Source organism: Penicillium samsonianum, assembly GCF_028829775.1.
Source record: "Penicillium samsonianum strain IBT 33392 chromosome Unknown utg000007l_segment0_segment0, whole genome shotgun sequence".
NCBI lineage: Eukaryota > Fungi > Ascomycota > Eurotiomycetes > Eurotiales > Aspergillaceae > Penicillium > Penicillium samsonianum.
The window spans coordinates 1,824,724-1,849,668 of record NW_026643265.1 but is presented as its reverse complement, the minus strand read 5'-3'; the positions used below and the strand labels follow the sequence as shown (position 1 = coordinate 1,849,668).

The 24,945-nt window shown below is 49.5% G+C and overlaps 9 protein-coding genes across 9 annotated transcripts; 6 read left to right on the top strand and 3 right to left on the bottom strand.

Moving 5' to 3' along the window:
- Positions 1-7: 7 nt before the first annotated feature.
- N7471_011537 (GYF domain-containing protein) lies at positions 8-1,339 on the bottom strand (the record flags this gene model as incomplete). The annotated part of the gene is made up of 1 exon (XM_057284256.1): positions 8-1,339. One exon carries the CDS (start codon positions 1,337-1,339, stop codon positions 8-10), a length of 1,332 nt encoding a protein of 443 aa, XP_057130522.1.
- Positions 1,340-1,580: 241 nt separating this feature from the next.
- Positions 1,581-2,887, top strand: N7471_011536 (polyubiquitin-binding protein UFD1; the record flags this gene model as incomplete). The annotated part of the gene is made up of 3 exons (XM_057284255.1): positions 1,581-1,583; positions 1,645-1,962; positions 2,021-2,887. 3 exons carry the CDS (start codon positions 1,581-1,583, stop codon positions 2,885-2,887), a joined length of 1,188 nt encoding a protein of 395 aa, XP_057130521.1.
- A 519-nt stretch (positions 2,888-3,406) lies between these two features.
- On the top strand, positions 3,407-4,258 carry N7471_011535 (TMEM53 family protein; the record flags this gene model as incomplete). The annotated part of the gene is made up of 1 exon (XM_057284254.1): positions 3,407-4,258. One exon carries the CDS (start codon positions 3,407-3,409, stop codon positions 4,256-4,258), a length of 852 nt encoding a protein of 283 aa, XP_057130520.1.
- A 634-nt stretch (positions 4,259-4,892) lies between these two features.
- On the top strand, positions 4,893-6,937 carry N7471_011534 (DUF4246 domain-containing protein; the record flags this gene model as incomplete). The annotated part of the gene is made up of 4 exons (XM_057284253.1): positions 4,893-5,083; positions 5,139-5,220; positions 5,274-6,311; positions 6,371-6,937. The coding sequence occupies 4 exons, from the start codon at positions 4,893-4,895 to the stop codon at positions 6,935-6,937; spliced, it is 1,878 nt and encodes a 625-aa protein (XP_057130519.1).
- Positions 6,938-7,202: 265 nt separating this feature from the next.
- Positions 7,203-10,951, bottom strand: N7471_011533 (DNA-directed RNA polymerase III core subunit RET1; the record flags this gene model as incomplete). The annotated part of the gene is made up of 3 exons (XM_057284252.1): positions 7,203-10,011; positions 10,061-10,818; positions 10,892-10,951. The coding sequence occupies 3 exons, from the start codon at positions 10,949-10,951 to the stop codon at positions 7,203-7,205; spliced, it is 3,627 nt and encodes a 1,208-aa protein (XP_057130518.1).
- Positions 10,952-14,206: 3,255 nt separating this feature from the next.
- Positions 14,207-14,584, top strand: N7471_011532 (uncharacterized protein; the record flags this gene model as incomplete). The annotated part of the gene is made up of 2 exons (XM_057284251.1): positions 14,207-14,417; positions 14,535-14,584. Coding segments are annotated over 2 exons (261 nt in total), but the record flags the coding sequence as incomplete, so codon positions are not given.
- Positions 14,585-14,878: 294 nt separating this feature from the next.
- N7471_011531 (uncharacterized protein) lies at positions 14,879-19,033 on the top strand (the record flags this gene model as incomplete). The annotated part of the gene is made up of 5 exons (XM_057284250.1): positions 14,879-15,178; positions 16,072-16,499; positions 16,560-16,815; positions 16,868-17,828; positions 17,895-19,033. The coding sequence occupies 5 exons, from the start codon at positions 14,879-14,881 to the stop codon at positions 19,031-19,033; spliced, it is 3,084 nt and encodes a 1,027-aa protein (XP_057130516.1).
- A 963-nt stretch (positions 19,034-19,996) lies between these two features.
- On the top strand, positions 19,997-21,800 carry N7471_011530 (origin of replication complex subunit 5 family protein; the record flags this gene model as incomplete). Its single annotated transcript, XM_057284249.1, has 3 exons — positions 19,997-20,146; positions 20,233-20,610; positions 20,709-21,800. 3 exons carry the CDS (start codon positions 19,997-19,999, stop codon positions 21,798-21,800), a joined length of 1,620 nt encoding a protein of 539 aa, XP_057130515.1.
- An 831-nt stretch (positions 21,801-22,631) lies between these two features.
- On the bottom strand, positions 22,632-24,687 carry N7471_011529 (uncharacterized protein; the record flags this gene model as incomplete). Its single annotated transcript, XM_057284248.1, has 10 exons — positions 22,632-22,831; positions 22,903-23,044; positions 23,121-23,521; positions 23,579-23,673; positions 23,724-23,761; positions 23,813-23,894; positions 23,955-23,985; positions 24,039-24,300; positions 24,351-24,454; positions 24,657-24,687. 10 exons carry the CDS (start codon positions 24,685-24,687, stop codon positions 22,632-22,634), a joined length of 1,386 nt encoding a protein of 461 aa, XP_057130514.1.
- Positions 24,688-24,945: the final 258 nt, after the last annotated feature.

The following is a 24,945-nucleotide window of genomic DNA, read 5'->3' as shown; positions in this document are numbered from 1 at the left end:
AATTATGTTACAAGAAATTGACAGTGCCGCTCCAGGGTCCTGGATCTCCAACTTGACGGAACTCAACACCTTCGCCAAAGTAGCCCGCATTCTTCCATGAGTCCATCATCGCGCTATCGTATGGCCCATGGGCATCCCCTCCATCCCTAGCGTCTGACCACCGATATTCCCACATGGATGGACCTTGCTCAGTCACTTCATTCGTAGGAGGGTCAATCCAGTCCTCGCCCGTGTCGTTCCGGTACTGCCGTGTAAGCATTTCGCGCTCTGTGTCATAGATATCTATTTGGCCGCGGCCCATCAAGATATCGGCGGCGCCAGTAATAGAATCGATTGCTTTCTTCCGGGCCACCTCGTTGGGGTCCTCATCCGTCATCTCGATATCCTCGACAGCGTTCTTCTTGTTCTTCTTGTTTTGCCACTTAGGCTTTCGGCGAAGGCCTTTGCCCAGTCGGGCCAGTGCCTCGAGTGTTGTTTCGCCGCGTTCGAGGTGGGTGATGATCGTCTTCAGGACATCCGCTGTCAAAATGCTGTCGTCCATTCGGTCCTTCTCTTTGCGCTCAGCATCGCGTTGCTCAGCAGCCTCTTTGGCCTTCTTGATATCCTTCTTGGAGACACCCTCCAACCATGAGTCGTAGGCTGCATCGGGGTCTATTGCTTTGCGGACGTAGTTGCCTTGGTCGTCGAATCGACCCTCCTCTTGTTCTGTTCGCATGTTGAAGGCATCCAGGAGAGGTGCGTGCTTTTTCTTCCCACCCGCGCCAAGTTCCTCGTCCACCACTTCGTCGACTCGTGCGCGTTCCTCTTCCCCAACTTCACTACCACTTCCATCTTCCTCCTCATCAATTTGGGCTACACCCTTGCTCAGATCGACATGGAGCGCTCCTCCGCCTTTTGAAGAAGGAACTTGGCCCTCGATCTCGTCGTCTCGTAGGAAGCGAACGGACTTTTTGTTCTTGTGTATAACCTCGTCGCCGTCGACTTCCTCTTCGCCAAAGTCCTCTTGTAGCTCGGCAAACATATCATCATCTTCCGCGTCTTCCTTGGCTTGTTTGCGCGTGGACTTTTCTTCTGTGCGCGCAGAAAACCCCTCATTGTCGCTGTCCGAATCGTAACCCTCGAGATTGACCGCCTTGCGTCTTATTCTCTGGCCACGTCTGCCAATTTCATCGGCGTCCAGTACTGCGTCTTCTTCGGGCGCATCAGCTGCAAGAGCTGAGGGATTGCGAAGGTCGAAGCGGGGCTTCTTGTGCTCTGAGGAATCCTCGCCGTTGTCATTGTAGTCGGTACTGGCGAAATCTTCGCCTACGCGCTTGGGGCGTGGCAATGAGCTCGACATGGCGCTTTGGTTGGGGATTTCGGTTGAAAATAAATGTGAAAGATAATGTTGCGCAAAATTGAAGGGTAAACCACCTCTAAGAGAGCTGATTTCCTTGTCCGGGGTCGGAGCGGAAAATCATGGCGGAGCGAGTTGCGTCACTGACGGCGATCCAGAGAGCGGCATATTCTCAAATAAACCCGGTCTCACTGACACCTTCCTCTTTACTCATCTTTAGTCTTTTGCACTCCAAGAATTTGATATGGTGAGTCCACTTAAACTCTCCACCCTCTCCCAATCTTCACTCTCCTAACTAACAGCTTCAGTACCGACCTGGTTACTGGTCGGACGACCCCATGGATGGAGTCCTAGGTGCCGGCATGGCGCGCCCGGGTGCTACGTCCCGTCGTTTCGATGAATACTATCGTTGCTATCCAGTGGCGATGCTTCCTGGTCCTGAAAGAGAGAATGTGAACCATGGTGGCAAAGTCATCATGCCTCCCAGCGCATTGGACAAGCTTACCCGACTTCACATTACCTATCCAATGTTGTTCGAGCTTCACAATGGTGCGAAAGAGAGGATGACACATGCGGGCGTTCTTGAGTTTATTGCTGAAGAAGGAAAGATCTATTTACCATTCTGGGTGAGTAAGACAGACTCCTCAATGTGTCGAGATTGTGCTAAGACTTGGTTCTCTACAGCTGATGCAAACATTACTACTGGAGCCTGGCGATCTCCTTCAAATCAAATCGACAGACCTCCCTCCCGGCCAGTTCATCAAACTCCAAGCACAGTCAACCTCCTTCCTCGATATTAGTGACCCGAAAGCTGTGCTAGAAAACGCCTTCCGGAATTTCTCATGCCTTTCCAAAGGCGACGTCTTCACTTTTTCATACAACGATCAAGTATATGAGATGGCAGTGCTGGAGACAAAACCTTCTGGGACTAAGAATGCTGTCTCCGTTCTAGAGACTGACTTGGAGGTTGATTTCGCTGCTCCGGTTGGATTTGAAGAACCACAGCGGACTAGCGGGACTAGCACGCCCGGTAGCGTCATTAGCGGTGGAAAGCTTCCAGTTGGTGGATTATTGCACCCCCATGGCACCATGGCACAATCGATCAACTACCCCGCCATTGCCCCCGAGGCCACCGATGCTGCCACAGGTGCCCGTGCGGCATCATCTAACTTTCTGTCTGGAGGACAGCGTCTGAACGCTAAAAAGGGCAGCAAGGCTCCGACTCCTAACCCTTCCACTCCTACTCCAGGTGCTTCAAGTTCCTCGCATCCACCTCCAACCCTAAGAACCAACGGCCCGCAACCACTTCGACTCCCGCCCAATCAGCTCTTCTTCGGGTATGCAATCAAACCTGTCAAACCCCGTGATGAGAATGGTCTAGTTGTCCCAGATGACCAGCCCAAGTTCCAAGGAATTGGACAAACTTTGCGTGGGAAGCGAAAGGATCTGTCCGACTCTGCCACCCCCTCGGGAAGTGAGGCTGAAAGCCAAAAGAGCAAGGAAAACACTAAAAAGTCTGACGGCGGTGGTCGAACTTTGGGGAAGCGTTAATGTCTGCAACGATCATTTTAAACCTACACTTTCATGATTCTCCTGGGCTTTTAGATAGTGGAAATCTCTAGATTCCGGGGTGGGATTTCCTTCGAGGGCATAGCAAGGTTCAACATGGCGTTTGGGGAGTTGTTTACTTTCACTTGAATACATAAAAGGCCTTGCAATAAACCTCACTATCTTCATATTTCTCGTAGGCAGTCCATCTTCCGCGTTCTAATATTGGTTTTTAAGTCAGTGGTATTCTTTTGCAGTCCTTTGCCTCCAAGCCTCGGGATGTCGAGAACTTTTACACCACCAAGGGTTGAGGATTTTCCCCTGTCCTTCAGAACGATCAAACATGTTTTCTACATATCCCTGCACATGAATTCAACTAGCAGGTAAGTCATGCTCGTGGTCAGAAACGGCATCGTATAGTTCGGCTAGTGCGCACGGCTCTTGGCAAGCCGAGGATCGCCGTCCACAGGCCTGAAACTCGCCTACACTATTGAACTCACACCAGGTACCCGGGGTTGCATCATGGCCACAATAGCTGAAAACCCTTTGGCAGCATTTATCAGACTGGCACCCTCGGTCTATCTCCAAGACCCGCCCAACCCAAGCGAGAAGGCGGATCGGCCAGTGATATTCATTGCTTTTTGGATGAATGCACCCCCGCGCGCCCTAGCGAAATATGTCTTCGAGTATAGACGGCTAGTACCATCAGCGCGAATCGTCTTCGTCAGAAGCTCATCAAGTGACTTCATCTGGCATCTGGGGGCCCAGACCCGAAGAGCCCGCGTCGCCCCAGCCGTGGAAGCAATGCGCGGTCTAGTGACCCCTGAGAATCCAGTATTTGTGCACTTCTTCTCGAATGGAGGCATGTCGAGCACTACACATCTATTGCAAGCCTGGAAGAATGCGACAGGTACCCCATTGCCCATATCGGCAATGATCCTAGATAGCGCACCGGGCAGTCCGAGCCTACGAGCTGGACTCAAGGCTTTCTCCTTTGCGCTTCCGCAGATGTGGATCTTGCGGCTGCTTGGCAAAAGCTTGCTTTTTGCTTTCTTGGTTCTATTCAAGTTGATCCATTCCTTTTCCCTGTTTCCGGATCCTATCTCCCTTGCCCGGGAGCTCATCAATGATACCTCTTTGGTGCGAGCGGCTAAACCGGACGGGACTCTCAGTCGTTGCTATATCTACTCAGATACGGATGAGTTGGTGGACTGGCGCGATGTGGAATCTCATGCGGTAAACACCGAGGCTGCGGGTTGGGCGGTGCGCCGTGAACTCTTCAAGAACTCCCCTCATGTTGGGCATATGAGAGCCGAGCCTGGTCGATATTGGGGCATTGTTAGAGAGTACTTGGGAGCTTTGATGTTGGTATAATGACCATCTCTTTGCCTTTCGGTCTTGCTTTGACCTAGGGAAGACTAGAGTGTTACATGATAGACATCGTGCTGTGTGAGGACCATACACACCTGCTTGCCTCCATGCATAAATAATATTTTTTCTTCTTCAAGTCTTTTGCGTGACTATATAGGCGCAAGGAACAGGAATTTGCTTCCATCGAGCCTTTGAAGGTCAATTGATTTAACCATACAGCAAAGTTTCGCAATTCCATGGTCATTGGGGTTGAATCACTATGACTGATACCTCAAGATCACCCGGGTATACGCCGATTTGTTAGAGGCAAAAGGCTGAACAGCCCGGAGCCAAGTTCCGCAGCTCCCGTCTAGAGGGCAACCATTGCGATATACCCTAAAATGGAGGACGACGACACCCCTGCATCATTACTTCGGCTCTCGCTTTAAGTGTCCCTAGCTTGATCAGTTCCAGTATTTCCCCATTTCAATCATCATATTTCACGTATTTTAGGGCTTGTCTGATCTAGTTAAAGTAGGTTTTGGCGCCCTTCGTTGGCCCTGTCTTATTCTGACCGAGCAAGATAGATCATCCCATCATTATTTATATCACTCTTGAGGGCTTTGCTTTGGTATATTGTTCTTGACCAAACGCAACGATGTTCCAACACCCATCCCACGAGGCGAGCTTCCTCCACACCAAGGCAGAGAGAGACTACCGCTTCGCTCTTCCAGGGTTCAACCGGCCGCTAGACTTTGCTCCGATGGAGAAAAACATCTACGGTATCGAAAGTCGGAGTATGTTTCCATCTGCGCTGGATGATAGAGACATCCAAGCAGGATACGTGGAGTAAGTGCAGAATCCCCAAGACCCGAGAGGGGCTCAATGCTGAAAATTCTCATAGCCTGCCCGTCTTGACCCTCCGTGAGATACATATGGTAGAGTTCATGGAGGACCTGACCGATATTCCTAAATGGTGGAAAAAGGTCAGTTGTTCTCAATACAACCAATACTGATCATTCCGCTGAGATCGTTTCAGATATTTGAGCCCGGCACACAAGAGGAGTGGAAAAAGGCCGCCATGAACAGTGGCAAAGACATTACGCTCAACATGGCTGAGTGGATTATTGATGAGCTTCAATTCAAAGCCATGATCTACGAGACCACAGATGTAGTCGCCCTGTACAATGGCGATGTCACCAAGTCCGACACAAATGTGCCTGAGTCGGTCTATCGCGATATGAGAACCCAGTTCGATGTGCTAGAGTACGATGTGGAACCAATGCAGTTCTTCCATCCAGGACATCTAAGCCAAGAGCGTGACCTCCTTTCCATGGCATTGTACCCGCTCATTTACGGCAAGACCCGCATTCTCACCGACAGTATCATTGGGCTCGATGACGCTCTCAAGTCCGCCGGCAAGGGCGAAGTGATCCCAATCCCAAAAGAGACTGGAATAACCAGAGAAGACATTGCCTGGCGCGTCTTGGCCCGGGCAGATATCAAGGTTCGGCCCTACAGCCGGAAATACCAGATCCTTCCTGCAGACTGGGAACTCGGCGATGATGGACAATGGCACATAGCCACGTACATCAACAACCTGCACCCAGTCAAACACCGGAACATCTATAAGATCCTCGAGCAGGTTTTCAATCTCATCATTCCGCAGTGGAACGCAACTTTGACACCCCTCAAGGACATGCTCCATTCCCGTGCCCGAATCGAATACGGTAAGGCGGAGTATTACCCACTCCCAAAGGAAGTCTCTGTCCAGATACCCCAGATGCATCCAAAAGAGGCGCAGAGTGAATTTGACGAGCGCATGGAGCAGTGGAGAATGGAGAACTACCGTGCTATCCAACCCGATGCAGGCAAGTTCATTCCCTGGGCAGTCCCACCCTGGTTGATGGACAAACTGCCCGAGGACCTGCCCAGCGCCGTTCGGATTGAACGAGGTGTCGATCTCAACCGGGACTACAAGGATCGTGGATTGCAGGTGATCGTACGTCTGCTAGGCATTGATCTGACTCCGGAGCATCCAGAATTCGAGACAGACTGGCATGTGGAGGGCACGATGGTGAGTTCAAAAAGCTTCAATAAACCCGTAGTACTTGATAATAATAAAACATAAACCAGAACGAGCACATCTGCGCCGCGGCATGCATACCATACGACCACGAGAATGTAATCGATCCGGATATGGAATTCCGCAACATGGTAGAGTCCGACACGCTCACAGAAATCGAGCACGAGCCAAACGACTTCATCTGGCTGCAGCAAGTCTTTGGTTTGGAAAACGGCGAGCCGGCCATCCAATACCCAGGTTCGATCCGCAACAGAGTAGGCCGAGTGATCATGTACCCGAGCACTGTAGAACACAGGTTCACCCGCTTCCAGCTGAAGGACAAGACTAAGCCCGGGCACACGCGCGCCTTGGTGTTTTTCCTTGTTGATCCTAATATCCGTATCATCTCCACGGCCAATGTCCCGCCCCAGCGTCTGGATTGGACTAAGGAGATGCCGGTTGGGGCAGGGGTTAAGGAAGGTTTGCAAAAGCTGGCGCTTGATAATATCAAGTCCAAGGGTGATATGCCGATGAGTCTGGAAGAGGCCTTGGAGACGAGGCTCAAGGTTTTGGAGGAGATCGGGGAGTTTACTCGCTATCAACATGTGGCTTTTGAGTCGAATGTTTTGATGCTCTAATGCGGTGTGGTTTCTTTTTCTTTTTCTTCTTTTCCTCTAGTTGGTTTTGAAAAAGAAATTTTGTTTTTGTCAGGATTATTGCCAACCAATTTCTGTCGATCCAAGGTGCTGTGGTTGAAGCTCCAGCTACGTGCTACAGAAAAGAATAATTAGGTAAAGATGATATTAAATCGCCGCGCTATGCCATTCATTCGTAAGACCAAGTATGCACATGTCCCATTTTGATTATCCCAAACTCCAATCGACCCAAAGCCAAGTCCAGAGCTTAACGTCCCTTCATCTCAGGGAACTCATCGTCAAGCTTCAGACGAGCTGTAACGTTCATACTCATCAGTTCTTGAATGAGAAGTTTGGCAGCATAGGGGATAACCATCTTCACAACGGAACGAGACGACTTGCACCCAGGACACCAGTTCAAGTAGCCCATGAAACCACACTGCTCACAGACATCCACCTCGTGGCGATCAGACGAAATCATCAGACGCTCCAGCAACAGCTGACTAGTACCGTACGCAATCAAACAATCACGTTCCATCTCACCGAGACGCAGACCACCATTACGCGAACGACCCTCGGTAGGCTGGCGGGTGAGAGTAGCAGTGGGACCCTTGGCACGTGAGTGCATCTTGTCTTGAACCATGTGCTTCAGTTTCTGGTAGTAGATGGGACCGGTAAAGACATAGAAAGGCAGAGCCTCACCGGTGATACCGGAAGTGAGATAGTCCTTGCCACCATAGCTGAAACCTTTGTCGATCAGGATCTGGGACATTTCTTCAACGGGGCTGCCGCCGAAACAGGTACCGTAGCCGTGTTGGCCGGACAGAACACCTGCTTTACCAGCGACCAGCTCCAGCATCTTTCCGACTGTCATTCGAGAGGGGAAACCGTGAGGGTTCATGATAATGTCAGGGTTGATGCCTTGGTCCGAGAATGGCATATCCGCCTGGTCTGCAATAATTCCAACAACACCCTTCTGTCCGTGGCGGGAAGAGAACTTGTCGCCAACCTCGGGACGACGGGTCTGTCGGGTCAACACCTTAATGAGTTGCGTCTCGCCTTCAGTAGCAGATACCAGGACCTTGTCTATGTAGGAAGGATCCGGCAGCTTGTAGTTCATGGATGCCTCGATAACATCTCCACCGCCAATGTCGGAGCCGGTGAATCCCATGGAATTTTGTACCCTGGGCGTGACCTTGTTGATGTAGCTTTCGCCATTATTGACCATTTCGCCGACCGCAGCCAGGCCATCAGACTCGAGAAGTGCGTGCTTCCGGATTGGAACGCCATTCTCGTATGTCGGCCCTTTGAGGGAATCCTTGGCTCCGTTGGGGTAACTCTTCAGCGTCGTGACGTACTTGCGGAAGACCTGGCAACGTCCAAAGCCACGGTCCACGGATCCCTTGTTCAGGACCAGAGCATCCTCAATATCGTAGCCAGAATAACTCATCACGGCAACAGTCGCATTCTGACCCGCAGGTAGTTGGTCGTACTTTGTCAGCTCAATGGTTCGTGATTTAACCATAGGCTTTTGTGGGTAGACCATGAGATAAAGAATGGAATCAATTCGCTGGAACTGATTGGAAGCAATGGCGCCAATTGCTTGCTTACCCATGGCACATTGGTAGGTGTTACGCGGGGACTGGTTGTGGTGAGGGTAGGGAATCAAGCCAGCAACAGCTCCAAGGATTGTGAAGGGTTCAATCTCAAGATGGGTGTGAGTATTTGAGATGTCCTTCTCGTAGATGGCGATGTAGGAGTCGTTCTCCTCGTTCACGTCGAGGTATTCAACGAGCCCTTGCGCAAGGAAGTCGTCGAACTCCATTTTGCCATCACGCAGCTTCTCGAGATGCTCGACGCCGATAAGAGATTTGCCATTCTCCACGACAATAAGCGGTCTGCAGATACGTCCATCATCGGTGGCGACATGAACGGCTCGCTGGTGGTGATTGATGTAAATGCTTACAAATTCTGAAACCCGGCCCATGCGGCGCAGTCTTCGGAAGGCATTGAGGAAGGACTTGGGACGTCTGGTCAAACCAGTCGGGGTACCGTTGATAGAAATTGTGTAAGCACCCCGAGCATAGAGCTGCTGTCCGCCAACACTCGATATGTCTTCGACGCCGAGCATGAATATCAAGTTTCGCACCGGTCCTTCTTCATCGTTGGTCGTGATATGCGTCATGAGGGCCAAGTTCTTGACCAAACCACATGCCTCACCTTCGGGGGTATCTGCAGGGCACAACATTCCGAACTGGGACGGTTGCAAGGCACGAGGACCACTGACCTTACGGGTCTTTTCGAACTGACTGCTAATACGGGTCATCATACCGAGAGCTGCAATGTAACTCAATCGGCTGAGAACGTGAGTGACACCTGCACGCTCCATGCGGAAACGCTTCAAGCTCCAGTTTCCTGTGGAGATGGCTCGGTTCATACCCTGAGTGATATGATTTCCATGCATAGTCACGATAGTCCAAGCATCGAACTGCTCAGCCCGATTGCGTTTGTTCAGGACTTTGTCGATGTTCATCTTGATATCGAAACAGAATTTCTTGAACAGATCTTCAAAAAGAAGGGCCAACATCTGACCCGCCAGCTCCAGCCGCTTATTTCCAAGATAATCACGGTCATCCACTAGGGCCGGGTCACTCTTTGCCATCAGAACACGACGAGCCATGTGAGCAACGTAGATGGCCTTGGGTCGGAAGTTCATGTCCTTGACCTCGATATGAGAAATAATGACAGATGCAATAGCCTCAACTGCCTCTTGCACGTGGGTCTTGCGATAAGCGGCTTGTTTGCGGTTGATCTTGATGCGACAGCCGATCCACTCGAGGGCTTGTTGTTGAGTGTAAACATCGACGTTGATGGCTTCTTCGAAATTAATGGCGAACTCATCTTGATACAGACTATCGTCACCTGTAACCATTTGCATCATTTCCTTGTCGGTGTGGATGCCCATGGCCTTGAGCAAGATGACGATCGGGATGTCTTCATTGAGCACGTTGTGCTTGACGTAGAGTCTGCCTTTTTTGGAAACAATGTAACTCTTGGATTTACGCTCGTTGGAGGAACTGTGGATGTTAGTGATGGCAGAACAAAAACGGTCCAACGTGGACATACCTGGTAACCGAGGCCTGGACGATATCTTTCTTTGGGTCGGTTTCAACAATAATTCTGTTCTTGCTCAATTGTTCTTGTACAAGAATGACCTTCTCTGTTCCATTGACGACGAAGTAACCACCAGGGTCAAGGGGACATTCATTGAGGACGCTCATTTGAGCAGGCGTTTTATTCGACAGCACACACTTAGAACTGCGGAGCATGATCGGAATTCGTCCGATGGGGACTGCTCGTCGGATAACCCTTTGCCGGCCACGGACATACTCAAAGTCAACCAGAATGGGTGCGGCGTATGTAGTGTCTCGTAGCCTGCACTCTTGCGGCGTGATCGTGGATTCGAAATCAATTCCACCATCGCCTTGCTCGTCGGCTCGCCGAGGTGAGGCAACGTAGATATCGGTAAACTTGATGTAGAAGTTGTGGTCCACATCGCTTCGAATGGTGGAGCTTGATTCGACAATCTTCTTCATTTGCACCTCCACGAAGTAGTTATAGGAGTCAATGTGCTGCTTCACCAGCCCTTTGACCTTGAGGAATGCAGGTAGTAGGTTCCATTTGTCCCTGGCCGTATCGATCGGGTCCGTAAGTCCCTTATTGTAGTAAAACGGTTCCAAAAGCGCATCGAATGGATCTCTAGCCTTGAAATTCGAAGCCGGTTCAACCTTTCCGGGCACGGAATGCTGGTGAGGCTGAGGAACAGGGTTGGACTGGGACGGGCGCTTGCTTTTTGTCGAGTCAGTCGCCGATTGGTTTCCGGCCTAGTCAAGTAGCAGAGCAGTCAGTATAATCATCAGAGGTATGGGACTTGCGACGGGAAAAAAGTTTTGTTACCTCTGAAGGACGTCGCGCTCGACTGGCCGCAGAGGGCTGTGGTCTCTTGCGCGGAGGCATTTTAGCTAGACAGCTGAGGTGCAGAGATATCAATCAAGAAAGATATCCCAATCAAACTACTCAGTTGTCCAAAGAGAAGCTCGCAAGATGGATTCTCATAGAGGGGAAAGATTTGAGTAATTTGGAGATGGCTTAATAAGCCGCGGGCTGGAGCTGATAGTTGCCTGAGGCATCAATTGATAACAGGTAACAATCCATCGTTTTAGATCCCGATGTCTTTTGTTTAAATGGGTTGCCTCCTCAGTAGTATAGCTAGAAGTATAATCATTAGCTATAGAAGTAAGTGCTACCAGGAGTGGGAATAGTTGCATGAAGTAGACATGCCGGGCTTATCCCTCTGTTATGTACAGCATACCTTTACCATACATATACAGGCAACTTTTCTCTGTGTAACCAGGCATAGTCATTGGAATCCCTGACATGTCTGTTAGTTTGACTGAAGGAATATTTAGAGCTTTCCTGTTGCAATTGTGGACCTTTTTGTGTAGTAACAAGACACGGGGATTGACTGTCTTTGATATATATTTTGAGCAGACCTTGATACATCATTTCAGAACGAAAATCAAAAATAACGATAGGGCAAAGAATCGAAATTCCTAAGCACTCTATCGGTTATTAAATACTTAACCCATCTGAATTCTTAGTTAAATCCATTTTATTATCAAGTAACTGTACAAGATCGAAGGATCGGAGCATACTAGCCTTAACTCCGAGGCAGTAGGAGTCCCAAAAGAATAGACGAAGAAGCAGGTTTTGGGCTAACCACTAAACCTAAACTGGGTTGAAGAATGATTTATCTTAGTCTCAACTTTGTAGAACGCATGGGAGCACTCTGTACAGGGTTGGATTTACGAGACCTTGCCAAGTTGTCAAGGATTTGTCCATTGACATGGTAGTACATTTAGTGGGTCTTTGCGCATGCAGGCCATCCCCGGACATTTATGCCTGCACGGACGAATTACTGATCAGAATTGACTTGGTTCTGCTTGAGGGAGACGATCTACAACAATACTTTGTATACAACATAGAGAACAGCACCAGATAGTAAAGAAGCGGTCACGTATAAGACAACGTGGAAAGGTGGGTTTCCCACCGCAGATACCAAGCAAGCGCAAGGCATTCCGTTCACAGAATACTAGGATTATTATTAGTAACCATAGTCGCACTGCTTGTGTGGCATATGATTTATCGAGTATCGGGAACACTCGGTCCTGCATGTACGATGTAGTATTATTTGATGTCTGTGGCGAAATAGCTTTGACCGCAACTTTGAAATTGCCACCCTTTATTTTACGGACACAGACTGCACCGCAAGATTGCCTTTTCCGGAAAGGAATTCCATATTTCTTATCGAATGCATGGATCTACTGGCACAATGAATGGCCAATGTATCAGTCATAGGATTTGAAGATGGTATTGATCGCTGTACTTTGTAGGGAGCTTAGAAAGTATGCAATGCCATCCACACGTGGTTGGTAAGACAGGGGTCATCTTTGCCATCCGATATGTACTATGTACTCCGTACAGTATCCTCCGATGAGACAATTCAAACGAATGGATTAGCAATGCTATCGACCAGGGTATATCCGTTATCAACAGCCTAGAAGGCCCATCGTAGGGCTTTTTGCAGCAGGGGTTGGTTGGACGGAGGGGGCGGAGATTCCTCTTTATCTAGGGAGTTTCAGCCAAGGTACGGAGTACTTTTCGGAGCAGAATCATAGTGCCTCCTAGTAAGTCCATTTTACGAATGACCTCGAATTGTGATTCGTGATTTTAACACCGAGGCAGCCAGTCAATTTCGGAGGCGTAAATCAGGCGTTGGGCATGAAAGAAAGTAAATAAAATTGGTTCAATTTTGGGCGTCAATAAGTGGGTTTTGAGTCTCATTATGTTTGGAATTATTATTGGTACGAGTGTGATCATAGTGATTATTGGATCCTACGACCGTACCTACATTGTATGTAAGTAGCTAGCACACTAGTTAGTTCGTGCACAGTCAAGTCGGGGTTCGATGTACTCCGAACCGATCTATCACTTGGAGACTTCCCTCAAACATCAGCACAGACCGTAGCGAGTACTCAGCTCAGATCGAAAACCATAATAATCGGAATTCTAAACAGATAGTACATAGAGGGGAAAAATTGGCTCATAATTGGCGATCTCTCCGATGTGTGAATAATTAATAAGGATGACTGGGGTTTGGAGGATCCCCGCTCAATTGGTATGCTTGTTATTCGGTGGATCAGGGGCTCCAAGCGACGCGGATCAGCGCTGGTGGCACTTACACCGCTTGTCTTGACGTTGAGGGCGAGAGCCCTTATCTTGCAGATTATATGGGGAAGTTAAAAACAGATTTGAAGATGTATTCGAGAAATTCCAGAAGTATAAAAGAATGGGATATGGAAGAAAAGGCCTAGTAAAAAAAAGGAGAGAGCCGTTGGCGCAGACCCGTGGAACGAGAACAAAGAAAAGAAAATAATCCATGGGTGAGGAGCTCGCGAACCGTTGTTCATCGAGCCCCTATTTTTGCTTTTATTCTGATATTGGGATATAATTCCTCTCCAATATCTCTTTCAACAGTAATCTCACATCCAGGATTCAGGTACAGGCGCCTAACCACTCTAGAGGGCGATCCGCTGTCACATCTTCGGGCACTTCGGTCACTTCAGTCTCCACAAGTGGCTATTAAGAGGGGGGCCAAATGCACCTGCAGCTGCCACGCTCTGTCGACCAGCGCATTGAACTACCCCCCTTACCGGAGTTCTAGCACAATGGTTCTCTCGCGTATAGCCCAGGTTGTCCCCAGTCCACCATGGAATTGACCACTCGTAGCGTCTTCAACGACTCGCAGGAGCTATAGCCCATTGATTACCCCAGGCTCTTCCCGGCACAAATCGCCCAAGTCGCACAGACAACGGAGGCTCTCCAATCAATAGAACCCGATCAATTTCCGAGTAATTGCTGGCCGATCATCTGCTGTGGCCGCCAAGTTGTGTCGGCAATATACTATAGTAGAGAAGTATACATAAGGAACGTGTATCATTTTGGCGCCTCACCCGGAAAGAGCGTGGAAGCAACCTTGGAACGAATACATATTATATAACCTCGACCATACACCTGGGCGCAATGTAAATAATGTAAAAATAGTAAGATCAAAAGATCAAAAGATCACTGCCACTCAACTCTTGGATAAAAACAAAAAGGAAAAAAACAGAAACAAATTGAAAAAAAAAAAAAAAAAAACGAAGAGCACAGTCATCTCCTAAAAAGGATCTCCCCGCTCCGATCTGGACTCCCGCCCATTTTCTCTCCCCCTCTTCCTCTTCTTCTCTTTTTCTCCCCTTTGCCAACTCCCTTTTGTACAACAGTTTTGTATCGTTTGTTTGGGTCATTGTTAGGTTGTATTTCCCCGCGCGACACGCTCGTTTCGCCCGCGCCTCGATCCCTCGTTCGCTAAATCGGAGCGGTAAGAGGAGCTTTATCCCACTCTGCAACTCCCTGCTGATCTCCGCACCGTCAGGTACACACGATATTTCCTGTCAAAATTGCCCATAGATGACTTGCGCAGCTTGAAATCGTATAGCACTTCTCCCATCAACCGATTTGACTCCTCTCGAGGCGTTCATTGTGTGAGTTAGGCCCTTTTTGCGAGCGCAGATCGTCTCCGCCTGGCCAACCCCTCAGCCCCTCTCTCGATTTCCCCTTGCTTGAAACGCCGACGACACACACACCGCCAGCCCACACTTCCCTCCCACTCGGATATTCCCCGGCCACCGGAGGACGTCGCGTCATAATATCTGGGGCTGGTCGTAATTGCTTCCCCGGAGAAGCTCCCCCTAAAAACCCGTTTTTGGCGTCAACAAATCCCTATATTTGCTGACCGGACGTCGTTTTTGGTGTATAGTTGAACAATTCGGCCTGTCCACGATGGCCTTCAAGCACGGGCTGAGTGAACGCCTCGACGAGCTGCGATTCCCCTCCCCACGATCCCCGCCCTCGGAGTCTGCGTTCCCTGGGTACACTTCTCTTTCCCCGGGTCATTCGAACTTTGGATCGGGATTCTCGTCTCGTCCGGCTGGTGATGTTCGAGCGAACCTGCAACGTCGGTTTACGACCGATTCGAGCAAGTTCTCGTCATGGAATTATTTGAATCCAACCTCGGGATCTGGCTCGAACTCTGGCTCTGGTTCTGGCCAGATGCAGGATCCGGTGGATTTATTGTCTTCGGTAAGATTGGAATTTCTTTTTGAGTTAACAAGTATCCCTGTGCATTGAACCTGCGTGCCTGTCTCGATTCCATTGAATGTTGGTTGGCGGAGCGATGAGCGGGGATGTTTGAATTGGTGTCCTGGTGATCCAGCCTCTGCAATTCTTTGATATCACACAGGAGTCTCCGGAGTTCCGTCAGCTTCTGGCATATCACGCTACCTGTGTGCATCTTTAAGGTGACGAGATTGCCACCATTCATCCACTGCCATTCACCCCCCGCTATTCATCCCCCGCTATTCATCATTCTTATCTCTTTCCTTCAATTGCTCTATTGTTTTCTATTCATCAGTTCCGTTCTCCGTTTCATCAATCAGGCAAACTCGCCGAAGTGATTGACGTGATTTACGCCTATTGGTGGTTCAACTCCGTCCATTCTGAGCCTATTCAGAGTTCAAATCGATTATAGCCTGCTAGGCTGCAATCCGGTCCGGGTTGGTATAAAAACTGCACTTTCCCCTTTGCTTCTTGTTTTATTTGTTGCTTCATAATTTCCGCATCTGTTTCATCTCTTCGGATCCGAACAAGTTCGCTGCCTGTGCTACCGGATCTGCTCTATTTGCCGTTGATTTACGTCACATTCCCGTTGCTTTTTTGACTTAACGTCGTGCGTTCGGTTGGTGTTCCTCATACAAGTGATTGTTCTCGGGGTCCTATGAAGATATCTCTTTTTTGGTGTCTTTTGTGGTGTCTTTCCGGGCTCCTCTTGTGCAATTCTGACAATTTTTGTCGATTGAGTTGTTCGAGACTTACACCTTTCTCTCACTTCATTCAAACTGATATCTTTCCCAAACTTCCTGACTCTTTTGCTTGATCACATCATTCTGGGAACCCATATCTGACATTTTCAGCAGTTTGAGAAAAAGAGACAGCACATCGAGTACATGCGTGAACAGAAGCGCCGCTTTGAAGAAGATATGAAAATCCTGGATCTTCAGCACGCTCGCGAGAAACTGGAGATGGACCAGCTCGCTCGGGACTTGGCTCAGGCTGGCATCTCTGGCCCAGTCAGTGAGCCAACCACCCCGCCTGAGTACCGTGATACTACTGTGTCGAGTGCCTTTGGCCGGCCTGCTCGTTTCTCTACCTCAAGTGTGACGTCTTCGCCCGGATTCTTCAATGCTTTTGCTCCTTCGACCTTGACTTCGCCTCAGGCTGCTTCCCAGCCTGCCCAGCCGTCAATTGACCGATTTGCCGGACACTCTGTCCCTGGTTCACGCCGAAACTCCGAGAAGGACGACTTCCTTGCCGATCCTACTTCTCCCTTCCGGTCGGGCCCATCGTGAGTGAAAACCCCATTTTTCGAGTTGAGATGTCGAGGGCCTAGCTAATATTTGTATAGTGTTGTTCATCGATACTCGCTGCCCTCTGGCAACCCGAATGGCCAGTCTCATCGGTCTAGCATCTCGGGTTTGAACGGATCCCGCCTTGATAACTTCAACGTCCCCAAGTATCTTTTCCCCAGTGACGAAGACAAGCCTCATAGCCATCTGAGGGAGCTGGAACGCCTGTCGACTCCTGACATCAAGAGTTACATCAAGTTGACCGAGCCTGATGACAAGTTCCCAACCCTGTCCCGTCGTGGTGACTCGAACATGGTAAGTTTCCTGCCATTGAACACAACACCCTGAATCCTAATCATTTGCTTAGTTGTCGGCGAACCCTGATGCCCATGATCTTGCCAACCCTCGTGCCCCAGGGGCCGAGAATTATTCCAACCACAGTCGGCACCGGTCGTCTCACCAGAGCATGCCGCAGAACATTCACAACGTTGGGCGCTTGGAACAGCTCGGAAGCCAGAATAACGAGGATCACGGCAACCCTGTCCATACCTCACGCCACGGTGCTCGTCGTTCCATGGGAAGCCAGATTACATTCCATGATGACCGCCATGATGAGACAGCAACACCTGTTGCCTCGAGCCGGCCCAATGCTTTGCAGTCATCATACTCAACAAGTGATCTGCCTACTATTAAGGGAAATGGAGCCGGCAACGCTATTACTCCTCCCAAGACTCAAAATGAGCACATGCATCACCACAATACAAGCATGGGACGCATTCCCCAGAGTGGTGTGAATAACCAGGTTAAGGCCGAGTTTGATGAGAACGAGTTTTATGGTAATCAATCGACTTTGCACGCGAGTGCTCCACCCTTCGGGCCTCAGCTCACTTCGGCTGCCTCTACCAACCACGTTCCTAGTTCAGTTGTTCAAATGGGTTTGCCATTCCAAGTCCCTGCAGTTCCTGCCTTCAATTATGGAATCCAGCCCCCCTATGTCGGCCAAGCAACCCCGATCAACGGTCATATGCAAAACTTCGGAGGGGCTTCTGCCTACACCAATGCCTATCCTGGCTATGGTGGTCCTGGCTTCCGCTTTAATGAACCTGCAGCCCGAGGCAGCATGGCTCAGCGTCGCCAGGAAAATGATGCGACCCAGCTCACTCGTTTCGGCAACTACCCTTTGGAGCATTACAAGGGTGAGTTGTACAGCCTGTGCAAGGATCAGCATGGTTGTCGATACTTGCAGCGCAAGTTGGAGGAGCGTAACCCGGAGCACGTGCAGCTGATTTTCAGTGAGACTTACATGCATGTTATTGAGCTCATGACTGGTATGAAACATATTCAATTCCTGCCCTTTAACCACATTATCATTACTAACCTTTCTCCTTGAACAGATCCATTTGGCAATTATCTTTGCCAGAAGTTGCTAGAATACTCCAACGACGAACAACGCACTGCTTTGATTGATAATGCTGCGCCAGAGTTGGTCAAGATTGCCCTGAATCAGCATGGAACTCGTGCACTGCAGAAGATGATTGAATTCATCTCGACTTCCCAGCAGACTCAGACAGTCATCAATGCGTTGCAGTATCATGTCGTTGATCTGGTACAGGATCTGAATGGCAACCATGTTATTCAGAAATGCCTCAACCGCCTCACTCCCGAGGATGCCGAGTTCATTTACGAAGCTGTCGGAGGCAATTGTGTGGTTGTTGGTACTCATCGACATGGATGTTGTGTCCTTCAGCGTTGCATTGATCATGCTTCGGGTCATCAGAAGGCTCGTCTGATTTCACAGATTACCTCGCACTCATTCGCTTTGGTCCAGGATCCCTTCGGAAATTATGTTGTGCAATACATTCTGGACCTTGCGGAGCCTAGCTTCACCAACCCGTTGTGTGCTACCTTTGGAGGCAATATTCCTCAGCTGTCCAAGCAAAAGTTCAGCTCCAATGTGATCGAGAAGTGCCTCCGGACTGCTGACAACTACATGAAGCGTGAGATGATTGATGAATTCCTTATGGGCAATGAGCTTGAAAAGATGCTGCGTGATTCATTTGCGAACTACGTTGTTCAGACTGCCATGGACTTCTGTGACCTCGACACTCGCAACCGCATTGTGGAGGCTGTTCGTCCTATTCTTCCGTCAATCCGCCAAACTCCTCACGGTCGTCGTATTGCTGGCAAGATCATGGCTGCGGATACCAACAGCCGCAGCAACGGTAGCAGCGCTACTACCAGCGGCCAGGTCACCCCCAATGAAATGAGCAGCACTGCACAGATTCCGAAGAACTTGCTGCAGAAGCCATTCATTTACCATCAGCCTGGTACTCAGAGTACTCAGAGTACCCAGAGTACTCAGTCTTCGAGCTCATCTGGCGGATACAGCAGCCAGACCTATGTACCTCAATCCTCTCAGAGCTCTGTCTCCAACACTCCTTCCGGCCAAAGTGACACCTCGTCTGTTTACACTGCGCCCACCCCTCAGCTGTCCGCGAAGCTTGGACCGCAGCAAATCCAGAACTACTTCTGATTGGGTCTGGGACGCCCACATCAGTGCTTGTCTTTCACAACCCCAGTGTACCCATAGTGAGACGATGCGACGAAACTTTTCTTTTTTTTTCTTTCACGATTTTACGGTTACCCTTTACACTGTCATCGAACTGGGCCTACATCAATTGCACATGCCATGATCATTTATCCCGTGATTTACCACAGTTGCGTTTTACGGCATACACCTTTGAAGCAATGTGCCCTGATCATTGCATTTGGCCCATGTTGCATACTGCATACCTTTCATGAAGCGACCCGTGCATGATGCAGACATCGTTGGAACTATGTTCCTCTGCTCCTTTGTTTCCCAACATCTTGTACTTCTTGTTTTTCCCTTTCCCCCCTGGTTTTCCTCCCCAAATGCCTGGCATTCCGAGGTCTGGAGGGTATCTGGCGATAGTTTTGGATCGTTCCTTGGAACAATCTGGTATTCTATTGCCTTGATTTGAGGACTGGTTCTTCCAGCTTGGGTTGTTTTTGTTTCTTTTTTCTTTTTCGCTTCCACATTGTGATTTTCAACTTTTATTTTTACCCATTCATCGTTGTACTTTTGCGCCTTGCTCTTTTCGAACTGCGTTTTGTGTTGTGCCCGTTCCCTTACATTGGTTCATTGTTGCATGGCAGCTGAGCCGAGCATGGATATTACAATGGCTCTGGAGCCTGTGTCCATTGATGGCCTTGGTTATTTTCCGGTCAGCTTGCTGCTTCTTGAGATTGATGATAGGTGCCATTTGGTCTTTGGGCCAGATCTTCGTCATCGTACATGATCCTGCACACACTCTTTGCATGTATTTTAGCAATGGAAAGCTGAATTAAGTTTTCATACAATTTTCTCCATTTCCAACCCTAGTATTCGTAATTGGTTTAGTTTTGTCGCCAGATTTGCTGCGCGACGCGTGATCACGTGCGTACCAAAGGAGCCGCCCTTCGGAGCTTCAGCAAGATGCCGCAACTTGCCTTTGACCATTCAGTCTACAAGGTCCGAAATAAACTGACTGGGCCTCTCATGCTACCAAAAGAGGTTGCCAGCTCATTGAGCACACAATGGCCTTGTCGCGATGTCCAGATGCGACAGCTAGCCAGTCTTTTGAGTGTGAGTTCACTATGCCGATAATAATTCCTCACATTCGCCAATCATCCTCGGAGAAAGTGGCTAACCTCTTAATGATCTTTGAATAGCCTCATGTTCCTAGTCCTCCAACCTTGGTCGTCCATGGTATCTCTGCGACCTGCAAATCGACTATCCTCCGGGCTGTCCTCGCGACCCTTGAAGTGCCGCACGCCATTGTCAGAAGCTCGGAATGTATTACGAGACGGCATCTCCTGACGAAAATTATATGGAATACACTGGAGGCACTGGGCCAGAAGGAAGAATGGGAGGCATCCGGCAAGGGAAGATGCGAGCAAGTCAGTGGCCTTGCAGTCTTGCTTGAGGAGTGCTTGGCAGCGAGGCCCGTCGAGAATCAAGGCAAATTCGTGTTGGTGCTGGATGAGATTGACAGGCAAAGAGAGGCACCGCATACTTTGCTGTCAGCGCTGGCACGGCTAGGCGAGATCGTGAGTCCTGGCTTTGAACGACTTTTGCTGGGTATAGAATGTTGTGGCTAACCCGACGATTTGTAGATTCCGTCTATCTGTGTTGTTCTAGTCCTCAGCTCGACTCCACGGCCATTGTTCCTCCAAAGTGCAGCGGTTCCGCACGTCAGCTTCCCCCCTATACCCGGAAGGAGGCCATCCACATCATTCTCAGTTTGGACGCGCCGGTCGTGGATGGGTTGCCCGATGAAACCTCCTCGCGGGTATACCCGTACTTTGTATCTACAGTCTACGACTCATTGGTTGGACCGACAGCAGGTTCCATACCGGATTTCCGGACCATATGTGATAGATTGTGGCCTCGGTTTGTTGCACCTGTAGTGAATGTCGAAACGCCCCCAGGCGGAAGCAACGAGTGGGATTTCTCCCGGCTGCTTGTCAAAAACAGAGCCATCTTCCGACACCAGGGAGAGTCTGCGCTGGTGCACCGCATCGTGCCCGACGAGACTCCTGCCAGCGCGAAACGGGCCCCGCTGGCAAAAATCTCTATGCCTTCGGCTCTCCCTTCTCTGCCATATTTCTCGACCCTGATCCTCACGTCCGCATATCTGGCCTCGCACACGCCTCAACGACTGGATACAATCTTCTTCTCCAAATTCTCCTCGTCATCCCTTTCAGCCCGGAACAAGCGTGCTCACCACCGCCGACGTTTGAAAGTCCTCTCCCAAGCCCAGGCAGAAGAGAGGCAAGCCGCAAACGACGACCCTTCAACCCCCAACAAGAAAGGAAAGCGAACCAAAACTCGCATCACAAAATCAACCCTCTCCTCCGCCTTCGCGACCTCCTCAGCCACCACGTCAGCCATCGGAGGTGGCGCAGGCATCGCCGGCCCGTCTACCATCCTCACGGCCCGTTCTTTCCCCCTAGAACGTCTCCTGGCTATCTACCATGCTATCGACCCGAACCCCCCAGCAACCCCACTTCGAGTTGCAGCCGTTGCAGACCGTATCTACGCCGAACTGGCTACGCTGCGACGCCTGCGGCTTGTCGTCCCCGCTGCTAGCCATAATGCTATGGCGACGAGCAGTGGGAATACCACTGCTGATGCCGGAGATAAGTGGTGTGTCAATGTCTCTGGTGACTGGGTCGGTGAGTTGGCTAAGGGTATTGGTGTCGAGGTTGGTGAGTGGTTGGCTGGTGGTCTGGACTGATCCAATTTTCCTTGGGGACGAAGGAGTACTGTCGGAGCTGGCTTGGTCCTTGTACTGGTGATTTGTTTTTTTATTTTTTATTTTTGCATTTGTCGACGGGAGTTCTTGGCTTGTTCGCCCTGCGTTGCATACTGGTTTTACTTGTGGTTAGGTCAATTATACCCATGTTATCATTTTACTTGATCATTGCCTAGATCCTCCGTATGGCAGTAGAATGCTTGAATATCTGGTATATTGTGGCGTTTCTACAAGGCCTACGATTATTGTGTTATCCCTTGAATAGCTAGTTCCTACTGTGTACATAGGGGAGTAGACTTGCAAGATGTCTTGAAGATTCGACGTTGCTAATCCTCCAGTTCACCACAATACATGCTTGCACGCAGAAAACAATCAAAGCTCATACATAGAAAAGTCCATCTCACAAATTAAGCCTTTTCCCCTAAGACTGAGAAGATTAACTGAGAAGAATCTGAGAAGACCACTAAAAAAGACCACCAAAAAGGACCCAAACAGACATTTAAAAATATATCTAAAAAGTACTACCTGAGAAAACTACCAAAAAAGGGTCACTAAAAAGGACATCTAAAAAGACGATGTGAGAAGACTATCATAAAATACTACCGAACGTACTTCACAAGGCCGCATAAGCAGCCGACTTTTCTTGTCATCATACAGCATAAACCCACTTGCTGCGTTCGAACGCCAACAACGCAGGATAACAAACCAGCTCAAAGACAAATCGCCAAGAAACACCAAAGACCATGCACAAATTCCCATACCAGAGAAAATGGAACGACAAAAAAAAAAACCAGCGCCAACTTCTACCAACCCCTACCAGGTCCACTGCTCAACCACATCATCCGTGCCGACCAACAAACTCGGTCCATGCGGCCCGCGCCACTCCGGGGTATCATTCCCATACTCGAATCGTACACAGCTAGGTGGTGAGGAATATTGATGCCCCGTGAGAGGCGAGGAGACGTGCAGTCCGGTTTGAAGAGAGAAGAGCTGGACTTTGCAGTCCTGGGAGGCTAAAGCGAGGTGTATGTTAGCATCGGACGAACTAAAAATTGGGTTATTCTGATATTCAAGGGAAACATACGACTGGCCAGGAGACCGAGCTCGGTGCTCAGGTCGAATGTTGGGAACGGAATTGAGGAGAAATCGGGGAAAGTGAGATAGGGTTTCGAGGAGTCATGGTGCTTAAGCGCCTTTGGCGCGAAGCGGAGGTCGTACATTCGTAGCTGAGGTGAATGTCAGCTAACACGCTGCTGTGTCGCGTAGGGAAGGAACGAAGGAGGAGCAGACAGCGCTACATACCGAGCTAGGTCCCGCTGCCACGAGCCGGTACTCGTCCATCTGCTTCATTTCCATGACGGCATCGTTGTGTTGAAGACGTGTGGCACTGCCACCACTGCGCAGATCGTGGAGGAAGATTTTAGAGTTTTTCTGTCCCGCCGCTATCACGTCCTGTGACATCCATTCCACGGCATGCACGCTGTTTTGGCTCTGGCTGCGCTCGGAGCGTCTTCTGTTGCTCGTGGAAACCGTGTTGCCCTTGAATGGCTTCTTTGATAGGCTCCAATGGCTACTGGTACCCTCAAGGGTGTGCAGCCCTTCGGATGTTCCTATGGCGAAGTGGGCGCTTGATCCTGCGGGCTGGGGCGCTGAGCACCAGAAGGACATCGGGTAGTGGGGTCTGATCCGGATTGGATGAGAGACTGGAAAGTTTTGGATAAGCGCGATGTCTGGGGATAGAGATACATATGGAACCGTACATGTTGGCCAGCGGTAGTTGCCACCTTCGTCGGGCTCTGGGAGGAGATGAGCTGAAAGGAAGCAATCACCCTGCGGTCCTTCGTTCATTGTTGCACTGGAGCTGTTAGCAGTGAGTCTATAGAATAGTTTTATATGGACACGTACAGTAGGTAACCTGAGTGGCTCAAAGACATGGATCCTAACTAGAAAGGGCGTTAAACAGTGAAAGGAAGTGCTGGGATGAATGTGCCCACCCAGTACGGTTCTCTGAATAGCACCCGTTCCATGGTGTGATCATAGCTCCACTGTGACTCGTCAATATCAGGAAAACAGACCCTATTCACTGGTTAGTACATGCCATAATTGGAATTTGACAGCGAAAGTCCATCAACTTACGATACAGACGATTCATATCCGCGAGCCGAGCCTTGCCATTCATGTTAGCCACGTATCGGGATAATAAAAGCCAATGAAACTCACCGGCAATCAGTGTCCCAGAACGTGGATTGCGCAAGACATGTCGGATGCTATACGAGCTAGGCCATGGCTCAAAACGATGGAGTTCTCCACGATGCAGTTGGCTGGCCTGGATGCGAGCCTGCTGTTCTTGCCTGGCACGGGAGGATGATTCAACGGCTCCAATCTCTCTTTGCAGATTAACTAGCGGGTGCTTCAACGATGCGGCTTTCCTGATCGTCTCTTTATTCTCACGTTGTTTTAATCGTGTCTTGTTTTCGCGTGTCTGAGATTGATTAGTGAATGTACTAATACACACAAGTCTCTCTTACTAACCGTCAGCTCGGACCGCTTTCGTTTCACGGATTGCTGTGAGTATTGTGCATTTGGAGGTGCAACATGGTTGGCTTGAATCTTGAAGTACTTCTTCTTCTCCGGGTCTGTGATACTCAGTCAGTATGAGTTGACACAGGAGTTAGTCTGTGTAGGGGGTAGTTGATTACTGCGCGTATAACACAGTAGCCCAGATGCTAGACAGTACAATACAGCTTGGGTGTGACTGGCACTCAGTACCACGCGCCTTTACGTACTGCCCTCGCGCACCTCGGCAGAAGGGAAGAAACGCATCAAGACACGACTTACCATAATAGAATCCTGGGATTTCAGGAGCCATGATTGCTGATGACACGCGACGTTGAAAAGGCAAAGACCAGGGAGAATGCACGAAGAGGTAAAAGAACTCAGCTATGTTCAAGGTATCGAGATGGTCATGAGACTTCCACCTTTCGAGTGTCTAGCACAAACGAACAACCATCGTGGATTTGACCTCAATAAAGACAAAAATAAACAAAAAAACAAAATCCCAGTCTATTTAATTAATCATATGAGATGCCGGAGATCTCAAGTCGATTTACATGAACACGCAGTTATC